Source organism: Thalassophryne amazonica, chromosome 1 (assembly GCF_902500255.1).
Source record: "Thalassophryne amazonica chromosome 1, fThaAma1.1, whole genome shotgun sequence".
NCBI classification, from domain to species: Eukaryota; Metazoa; Chordata; class Actinopteri; order Batrachoidiformes; family Batrachoididae; genus Thalassophryne; species Thalassophryne amazonica.
In genome coordinates, this window is record NC_047103.1 from 137,605,837 (window position 1) to 137,616,787 (window position 10,951).

The 10,951-nt window shown below is 43.2% G+C and overlaps 1 protein-coding gene across 1 annotated transcript; it reads left to right on the forward strand.

Moving 5' to 3' along the window:
• The first annotated feature begins 676 nt into the window (after positions 1-676).
• Positions 677-7,462, forward strand: LOC117515525 (erythrocyte band 7 integral membrane protein-like). Its single transcript, XM_034176161.1, has 7 exons — positions 677-764; positions 3,517-3,626; positions 3,967-4,039; positions 4,132-4,214; positions 4,542-4,745; positions 6,950-7,054; positions 7,229-7,462. The coding sequence occupies exons 1-7, from the start codon at positions 677-679 to the stop codon at positions 7,460-7,462; spliced, it is 897 nt and encodes a 298-aa protein (XP_034032052.1).
• The last annotated feature ends 3,489 nt before the right edge of the window (positions 7,463-10,951 follow it).

Consider the following 10,951-nt stretch of genomic DNA (forward strand, 5'->3'; position numbering starts at 1 on the left):
ATTGGCCGTTCAACAGCCGGTTGATGCCCTTCGGGATCCATGACGTTGGCCGAGATATCCTGGTGACAGCTGACACTCATCACCTGTGACAGCTGTCACCCCGGCTGCTCCTGTGAGGCGGCAGCGCCCTCTGGTGCCTGGAGCCCGCACTCCAGGCAGGGTGCCCTCTGGTGGTGGTGGGCCAGCAGTACCTCCTCTTCAGCGGCCCACACAACAGGTTCATTTAGAAGGGTGAGAGCAAAACATTGGCAGTTTTCAGTACAGGCCATATGAGCTGCTGCGGGGGGCGCCATTTTTGGAGGGGCTGCACCGTGGGCAGGAGCATTGAAAAAACAAACAAACAAATAATAATAATAATAATAATGTCCACTGCAAAATGGTTTTCTGGTCACTGTGTGTGGAATTGGCAAATTGGCGCCCCCTGCAGGCAGCTGCAGGCGCCCTGCTTGCTGTCAGAGTTCACAGAAGCAGTGAGAAGGTGAAAGAAACTGGGAGGGTCGTGCAGTGGACAGTTCACCTCTTTGTAAGGGAGGGGAAAAGACGGGCTGCTTCATGGGCTAAAGTCCGTTACACCTCAACTTTCTTCCAAATAACGCACATCTCATTCATAATATTATAAATACAGCTCTATAATTCTTGCATGTTTATCTGAATTGTGTAAAATGTCCTGCTGCACATGGAGAGGATTCGGCTGCGTCCAGAGCTGGACACAGCCGAATCCTCTCGGTGTGCGACAGGAACCCGGGAACAGGTGCTCTCCTGCTGTGCGCGGATCATCCAGCAAAAACAAAGAAGGCAGCCTTTGAAAGCAGACAGACAAGATGTAAGAACGGGTTTGAATGTCACCGGAGAGAACAAACTGCCCACTTGTGGAAAAAAAAAAGTTTGCAGAAAGGAGAACCTGCCTGTTTGTAAAGACGGCTTAAGAACTTATGCTGTGTTCACATTACGAGCTGAAGTGACTAAATCTGACCCTTTTTTGTGTGCCTGCAAGAGTATGTGTTTTTACAAAAAATTTCCATCAGCTGGCAACTCTTTTAAATGTCATGTACACTGACAAAATAATAATAATAATAATAATATTTAAAATGAGGCTTATCGTCATAATTAACTGGTTTATTTGAGGGGAAAAAAGAATCACATTTGATTTCATTGGCATGGGGATGCTAGTAATATTTTAGTTTAGAATTTCTTTTGACCCACAGATGAAGAGCAAAAATTAAGGAGAAAAAAAGCCAAATAGTACATTATCAAATTTCTGTCAAACCAAAAACTTTAGCAGATTAGCTAATACTAAGTATTTACACATTTAGCCTAATATTTACAAACATCAAGCTAAATATTTAGCTAAATGCACCTTAATAAAAGAGCTAATTGTTCCTCCCTGAAAGATGGATTTACATAAAGTGTCTAATGACAGACATTTAACCTGTGAGGACGTGTTTATTCAAATTTCCAACTCATGGATGTTTTGAGCTATTTCGTAGCCTGCAGTCTATTGATATCAATTTCAGCTGAAGGGGCACTTGTAAAATATTAATAACAAAATTTATTTTTTTTTTTTTTAAATAGCTGTTTGTGCAAATTTTTTTGGCCGGGGGCGGGGGACTCGGAGGGGGTCTTGCCCAGGGAGTAATTCAGTGGAGAACTGCCACTGGAGCAAAACATTTCAAAAGTCACCAAATAAGGGTCACCCTAACATTACATACATACATTACATAGTAATGTATGTATGTAATGTGTGTATGTTTTCTTATTGTTGATGGTTAAGGATTATGTTCATGTTTGTTTGAAAAACACTAAAACTAATCCTGAGGCAAAGTAAACGTTGTTGTCAACTACAATCTGAGAGGAAAAGCAGTAAAGTGCTTCAAACATTATAGCTTTATGACATCAAAGCTTTATGACATCAATGCACAAAGCTTGCTCAGTTGTCATGACAACAAGCTTTATGATGAATGAGCAAGCTTTGTGCCGAACAAAGCACAAGACTTAACATCAGATGTGAGATCAGGGAAGGAGCTCATTCTGTCAGCAGGAAGCAGGAGGTTCACTTTCAGCAAAAATGTTTACAACTGTGGAACTCTACGACACAAAAGAAAGTGAAAAAATGAGACGACAAAAACATCAGACAGGTAATCCACACATTTACCAGTTTATCATGGGAGGTTTATAATGTTTAAAATGATCATATTTTAGGCTTTCAAGAGGTTTGATGGCTTTGGAAACATTTTCATAATTTTTGGTTCACCATGTGAAGGTTCATGGTGTTTGTGGACGCCATCTGCTGGACAATGGAGGAAGACTGAACGCATCATTTCCATGAAAAGGCTCCAGTCCTGTCTGTCCTGGTGACGCAGATGAAATTTAGGGGTCCAAGCCCCACGGGGCTGGAAACCTATTGTTAGGACGTGAAATTAAGACATAGTCCAAATGTATAAGTGATAAACAGCACTGCTGATTCTAATTAAAATATAATGATGATTAAAAAAAATAATAATCATCAAATTTGTTATCATTACACACAGATGAGTGTACACACACACACACACACACACACACACACACACACACACACACACACACACACACACGCACACTCATCTTCATCCGCTTAGTCCAATTAAGGGTCACGGGGGCTGGAGCCTATTCCAGCAGTCATAGAGCGTGAGGCGGGGCACACCCAGGACAGGACGCCAGTCTGTCATACATGAATACCTACTTCCTTAAGCAAAAACAGATGGAACCGATAGCCAATCAGAGTGCGCCTGTAATGGGTGATGAAAACTCATAACCTTAATAATCTGAAGGTTATGATGTTGTTGATGATGGTAACAGTTCTCCTGGTCATGTTCAGGTTAAACAAACAAGTGCCTTACCTCAAAAATATTGAAATAAAATTTAATGTTGCACAGTCACCAAAAAAAAAAAAAAAGGGTCCAAATAAAGTGTCAGATTTCACCAGATTGAACCATTTTCTGCGGGAGCCAAGACCTCCCTCGGTGGACGCGCCATCATACAGCTTTGGATTCAGAATTTGAGTAAAACTGAACAATGTAGTGTTCAGGACACATCAGATGGCCAGAGACTTGAGTTGGACAAACAAAAAATGACTTGTAAACATCTTTCTTTCGTCTTTCTTTCTTTGGAATCTACAGTTTGAGTCATTGTGTATACAAACAAACAAACAAACAAACAAACAGCAGTGATCACATAAACCTCCAATCACTTCAGTCATCACCATTTTGAGAGACAAAGATGGCGACCACAATAAAATAAAAAGTGAATGGGGGCAGCATGGTGGGTTAGTGGTTAGCACTGTTGTCTCAGTTAGAAGGTCATGGGTTGATTCCCACCTGTGGCCTTTCTGTGTGGAGTTTGCTTGTTGTCCTCATGTGTTTTGTGTGCTGCTGTTTCTAATTGTCTTTAATGAAATCACTCCTTGAATTGATTTCCACAGATGAGCTGAATGAGTTGAACTGATTTTGTTCTGTCAATAAATTTTCCTTCCTTCAGTCTTGCAGAGTCCTGATGGCGTCTTGAGCTGCTGTGATTGGTTCTTGGTGCTTCTCTCCTACCTCATGTTGCTGTTCACTCTGCCCCTCTCCATATGGAGGTGCTTTAAGGTCAGTTTTTGATCATTATTGACAGTCGATAAGCAGTCGTCAGGCTGCAGGACAAACTGCTGGTCTGATCACGTCACTTATTGAGGCTGACTTCATGTTTATTCTGTTTTTTTATTATTATTATTATTCTACAGCTCTGCACATTAATCCTCTATAATGTTTCTTTACTTATATGTTTTGTGTTAAATTAAATGTCTTTAAATGATAAATATTGTAAGTGATCAAAGCTTTTTTGTGAAAATGAGCTGATTGAACATCTCTCACTGTCCACTTCCAGGATAAACGTAGATAAAGAACAGACTGACTTGTGAGCACTGATGTGGTTTCTCTCTGTGCACAGGTCATTCACACGTATGAGCGGGCTGTGATCTATCGCCTGGGACGCGTTTGGCGAGGAGGAAACAGAGGACCAGGTTGGAAGTGTTTCTTAAACATTCGTGCAGAAGCTTCATCATGACTGTGTTTGTTTGCGGCGGCTTTAGTTTGTCTTCTTGTGATGTCACAGGGTTGGTCTTCGTCCTGCCGTGGACGGACACGTTGATGAGAGTCGACGTCCGCACCATCACCTTCAACATCCCACCACAGGAGGTACGACACACACGTCCACTTACACTCAACACATCAGTGTGTGTCACAGTCAGAGACGTTTAAAGCACATTCAAACTAGAGCGGCACTCATTAGAGCGCATAGTGCACCTGCACATACAACAGTTCACCACATCTGGATCTCAGCTGGACGTCTTTACAATTTCTCACATCAAACACATTTTTCTTTCCAAAGTATATGCATCAGTTTGTGACTTCTGACAGTAAAAGTCAAAACATTTTGTTTCATATTGTTAAAGAAAATAATTGTTTCCTCGATTCACGTCCAGATCATGAAGAAAACAGCTGTTGTTGCTCTGCTGCTTTCAGGTTGTGACTGAAGATCTTGTCCGGGTGTGGACTGATGGTGTGATCTGCTACCGGGTCCAGAACGCCGCCAAGTGTGTGACCAACGTCAGCGACGTGCACGTGGCAATCCGGCTGTTGGCTCAGACCGCTGTGAGGAAGGTCCTGAGCACAATGAGCCTGCGTGACATCCTGTCAGAGCAGGAAGAGGTCACCTCCATCATACAGGTACACCAGCTTTTAGACTCTCTGATGATGAACCAGTGTGAGGAGGTTCTGCTGTCAGACGTCTTGTTCAGGATCTAGTGGTCTAGAATAGTGTTGCCACAGTTACTTTGATAAAGTAATCCAATTACTGATTACTGATTACTCCTTGAAAAAGTAACTTAGTTACTTTACTGATTACTCAATTGTAAAAGTAACTAAGTTAGATTACTAGTTACTTTTTTACTTACTTTCCCCAGCTGTCGACAACAACCCTCTGCCACCTCAACATGACAGTGATACTTGTTTTGCCAAAATTCACTTTATAGTCACCCTTTCTTGACTTCAATGAAAATAAATACTTGTTTTATAAAAAGTAAACTAAAGACCTCTTTCTTGACCTCATATTTAACTGTTGACAGCACTGTAACAGTAAAACTTGCAATTTCTAACCTACATTGTTTATAAATGTAACTATTAAATTCTTTCTAACATTTAAATTATCTCTAAACATTTTACTTGTCAAAAATTATTATTATTATAAGTAGGTAGTAAAAAAAAAAGGCTTCAAAACTGGACCTTTAATCTAGGGGTGTTATGGGGGGGGGGGGGGGGACATCCTTTCCCCATGCCCCCATTCCATCTGGATTCGCCCCTGCTTTGGGGTTTGAGCACAAAGAATGGATAACATTTATTTATGCAGAAAACATGACCAGATTTACAGGTAATAGGATAGAATAGAATAGAAAGCCTTTATTGTCATTATACACAGCAAACACAGTCTGCATAGTACAACGAGATTAGGGGGGCTGCTCCTTAAAAAGTGCACGCAGTGCAATACCAGACAATATAACATGAATAAACAACAATATCACATAAAGAAACACGTGAAGTCCTTTGCTGAAATGTAAAATTGTGTAACATGTGGACAGTGTAAACAGTGTAGCAATTGAGAGAGTGCCAAAGGAAATGTAAAACTGTATGACAACTATAGGCGATGTAAACAATGTAACAACTGAAAAATGTGCAAAAGTCCTGTGCTACAAATGAGATAGATATGGTGCGACTCAGTACCTAATATAGTCCGTTTTTAGTGCAGATTATTGTTCAACATGGTGATGGTTTTGGGGAAGAAACTGTCTCTGAGTCTATTTGTCCTGGCCTGTATGGACCTGTAGCGCCTGCCAGAGGGCAACAGGTTGAAGAGGTGAAAGCTGGGGTGTGTATTGTCCTTGAGAATGTTCTTGGCCCTACTAAGACAACGGGAGGTGTAGATGATGGAAATGGGGGGCAGAGGACAGCCAATGATTTTTTGGCCAGTGTTTGCTACCCTCTGCAGTCTCTTCCTTCCTATCAGCTTCAGTGCAGCTGGAGTGCCACACTGACACTGCGTAGGTCAGCAGGCTCTCTATAGTGGAGCAATAGAAGGTCACCAGCAGGGGTGTGCTTATTTGCTCCTTCCTAAGCACCCTCAAGAAGTGTAGTCACTGCTGGGCCTTCTTGACCAGTGCTGCAGTGTTGACCGCTTCGTTTCCCCCTGTTATCAGCCCCACCACTGTTGTGTCATCAGCAAATTTAACGATGATGTTCTCCGAGTGGGTGGGGGTGCAGTCAGATGTGTAGAGCGAGTAGTAAGAAAGTTTTATTGCGTTTTCACATCATGTGGTCCTCAGAAAGAGAGTTTAGGTGCATTTGAGTGGAAAATAGTGTTAGTTGTTGACGCGTCGTGGAGGATCAGCTGTTTTTAACGAGCAGATACGAGCGACTCAGCTCAGAAGGAGAAAAAAAGCATAAAAATGTCTTTGTAAAGCTCAGTGCAGGTGTGCTGTTGTCACCGCGCTTTAAGAGGTGAGGACGAGTCATAGCTGCTGCAGAAAACCGCCAATGAAAAGCTCACAGCTCGCTTAAAGTGGGCAGTTCAGTCAAACCCCGACCCCCTGTCCACGGACCAAGTTTAATGCTGCTATCGACCCACAATGCAAAAATAATAGTAACGCACAGTGACCTGGAGAAGTAACTTTAATCTGATTACTGATTTGGAAAGATTAACGCGTTAGACTACTCGTTACTAAAGAAAGTGGTCAGATTAGAGTAACGCGTTACCGGCATCACTGGTCTAGAATCAGCTCCCCTCTCATTCTTCTCTATACTGTAGTGTTGGTAGTACGACTCCATTAGTGGGCGTGTCTCCTGCATGTAAACATAGGCATGTTGTTGTGTCTTCTCAGTCCACTCTGGAGGCCACCATGGAGGACTGGGGGATCCAGATCCAGCAGGTGGAGATCAGGATGTCCAACTGTCCCCAGCAGCTGCACAACTTTGTGGCAGACAAGGTAAAGTGTTCAAGTCCCATCAAATATCACAACATTCCTGCATGTTTGAGTTTTATGTTTTATTCTTACTCAGTTCTTTGTAGCCACATGTCTGAGATCATTGTCTGAGCAGTGATCCCTCACCCTCTGTCCTGTTCTTTCTCCTTTCTGTTCTCTCACTCACTCATTCTTCAGGTGGCGGCTGTAGAGGGACACCTGAACTCACCGCTGATGCAGAAGGAGGCGGCTGTGACTGGAGAGACTGCAGCAGCACCGAGGCTGCGCTACCTGCAGACCCTCCAAAACAGCAGTTTCTTTGGTGGACTTGTCGCTCGGGGGGAGTATAGAAGTGCAATGTCCACACATGGCACAGCTTATGCTCCCCCACCTGTACCCAGTAACGCCTGCCATGTTAGACTGCCAGTCTGACGAAATTACGTTTTGAATTAAAAACTATTTTTCAAAAAGTGTTTTGCATTTGTGTTTACATTTGAGTTTACACACGTAAAGCATGTTTTCTTGTGTTATTTAATTGTAATTTTTAGCAACCTTATTTAAACATGAAAAGTAAACTGTCATTTCACACACAATGTGAGATTAAAGGTGGCTGCGAGGTCAAAGGTTAAACATGATAAGTATTCTGGGAGTTTACAGTAACCGTATTTGAGCCACATACAAGTCTGGCAACACAAGGACAGTGAGGAGCATCTAATGTTGGTCACGGTATTGCTATAGAATTATTTGCTGTGGGCTCTCATCCCAAGATCATGAACTGACAGTTGGGGGGGCAGTAGTGGCTTCCACTGTAAGGCTAATACTAAGGTTTGCTTGGTTTTCCACTGAAACGTCCTCCTCTCTTCTTCCTGCTCAGGTACCCTGTCGTTCTTCCAATGTCAAATTCAATGTTTTTGACCAATATACATTTCACTGTTTTTTTTTTTTCTTTTTATCGTCTGAATAATTAGGTTTTATTTTCATGTTTTTTTCCCCTATCTACATATTAACCAGTGGGGGCCACTGTTCAGCTAATCCGATAAATGATAATTGTTAGTGGATTAGCTTTTCAGATAAGTTTTAAAACTATCATCGAACCAATTATCTTCCGATAAATTTCATTACGATAACTTTCAGTCTAACATTTTCTTTGCTGGTAAAGTGAGCAAAGTTTAAAGTAGACCTGCATTGAAATAAATGTGGTCAGATCTCAGAAAGAAATAGCTGATATGTATTTATAAGACCCTTATGAATGCAGTAAAGTAAATCTGTAAGCGCAAATTTGTAATTCAGTGGAGAAATGACGTAAGCTGCAATGAATGCGAGATACAGCTCTGCATGCTCAGATCAGCGGGTGACGTTCTTCCCCAAAGCCTTGCTCTCACTGCCTCCGATGCGCTTACTGAGTCTGCGGGCTCAGTAAACACCGCAGCGGGCCACTCACACCACCCCTGTGTCTGCTGTGCAGAGCTGTGGAGAACTCCGGCACCACCTCCCTGTCTACTGAATGGAGGTGCGGCCAACTTGGCAACAAGTCCAGAGACTACGCTCGCTGTTTTAATGCGGAGCGCTCCGGCAGCCCACAAGGATAGACTTCTTGCGCAAAAATCCGCAGCGCCACACAGTCTCAGTAACCGCAGCCGCAGAGCTCCGTGGCCACTGAGAGAGGTTTGTATCTTTTTAATGACTTGGATTCTTTGCGGGTCCCGCATCTGTACCCCGCAACGGTAACACTGGAGGCTAAAGACAGTAGATTTTCAATGCGACACCACTCAATCAAATGGGCGTATGAAAAAGTCCCCAAAAATAATTTTCAAGCAAAAATAAAACAAATGTATACTCACCAAACATACCGCAAGACAATATGAAATTTTTTAAAAAGTCGATGATTCTGTATAAGACAATAAAAAGGTGCTTTTGTAAGAGATGCAATGTAAATCCACAAATTTCAGTTGGTGCACGCAATGCATGCTGGGATAGGGTCTTCTCTCTTGCGTCTCGGCAACGTCCCGGATGTGATGACAGTTTTGCGGAGGGCCAAATTTTAGCTGCAAATTTGTCATTTTTAAACGAAGATTTCTCCATTGAATGACAGATCTGGGCTTTCAGATTTACTTTACTACATTCAGAAGGATCTTATGTGTAAATACGAGTATAAGTCATTTTTTGGTCCAAAGAGCTGACTGCATTTATTTCAGTGCAGGTCTACTTTAATAGTAAAAATGTTTCTAAACCCTAAAATCAAACATTTTAATCCCTGACCTGTAGGTCAGTGGTTTTTGGCAGACAGGCTGTTGCTTGCTGATGACGTAATCATTAAGTACAAGACGTGATTGGCCGGTCGACGCAGGGAGCATTGTGGGTAGTGTAGTTCAGGTTCACTTTAGACATTACAGTGAGTGATACCATCTGCTCGACACAAACAAATGGACTAATTTTAACATTATTTCATTTTATTTCTTTGTGGCACGGGATAATTTAATCGCCAAGACTGGGTGGGAGAGAGGAGATCTCACGGCTCAGCTGTGAGGGACTTTTTTTCACCATTTACACACCATTTTGGATAATCAGGATGTTTTATGTGGAATAGTTTCTTCAGAATTTAATGAATCCCACTAAAACTAACAGATAAGAATTTATATTTACTAGCATGTCTTTTACTCTGTCAATCAATGCATTTAAGCCGCAGGGTTCAAAGCATGTGAAAAAAGCAGCAGCTTTTAGTTCGTAACTGATGGTGTATCTAATACCAAGATAAACTGTGACTTCTCATACTGTGTTTTACTGCTTTTGATAGATGATGACAGTATTTGGGCTTTCATTTTTTTATTCATTCATTTTTCATGCGTTCTTTTTGTGTTTGTGATCCTTGAATTTACCCAGCAGCCCCTGCGCCGCCTAGAGTGAAACTGGTTTTCCAAAAGCCGACAGTGTAATTTGATGTGGCCGCATCTGAATGAAGACTAAAAGTTGTTGGTTATCTGTAATAAAGATACATTTTTTAGCAGTTTATCGGTTTAGCGTCATAAAAGATAGGGTGGGTTTGCAGGGCAGGCTGTGGCACAGCGGTGTGCCGCAGCCGCCCATGGCAGTCTGCCACCTGCCGTCTCTTGCCCTGCTTTGAATACAACACTTTATCTTTGCACACTTTGTACACAGCAAGGGAGATTAATTGTGACAACTATGGTGGGGTTGGTCGGTAGGGTGAGTGTGGCATGTGGGGTTGGCCCCGAGTGGCTGTGGATGTCTGGGGCTCTGGGGTAGGGGGTCTGCCTCGCCGGTTCTGCTGTGGTTCTGTGGCCCTGCTCTGGGCCTGTGGGGCCCGGGGTTCTGCGGCCCGTTGTGGGTGTGGGTGGTGGTGGTGGGGCGCAGCTGTTGGCACTGGGGGGTTGGCGGCTGCTGGAGGGATGGGGGCCATGGTCTCCGCGCGGTGGACCCCGCTCTTGCTCGGGCGGTCTCCTGATCATGGGCTTTGGTGTTTGTGGTGGGATCCGGCTCAAGGGGTTTGGGGGGCCCTGCTGGCTGCGCTGGCGGCCTGGCTGTCGGGGGGCCTTGTGTTCTTCCTGGCCTCGCCTCTTGTCTGGGGGCTGGGCCCCACCCTTGTATGTCTTGGTGGTCCCGAACTTATACTTTGGATTTGGTTGCGGTGACTCCTTTGCCCCCTGTCCTTGCCGCCACTTGCTTCCGCCTTCAAGGTGGTTTCCAGTGTATGGTTGCGCGTCATTTTTGAATTGTGTCATAAGTACTTGTTTACAGAAATATTTTGGACGATTAAGGATTACGAGTAAGGATTGTGGATATTTGCTGTTAAGCTCGGACACTGATTAAACCTCTGTGTGTAAATTTGGGTGTCATTTTATGCAGTTTGGTGAGCAGAAGCTAAAGATTAGCTATCGGTTAGCCGCTAACTCAGTCTTCTTCTTG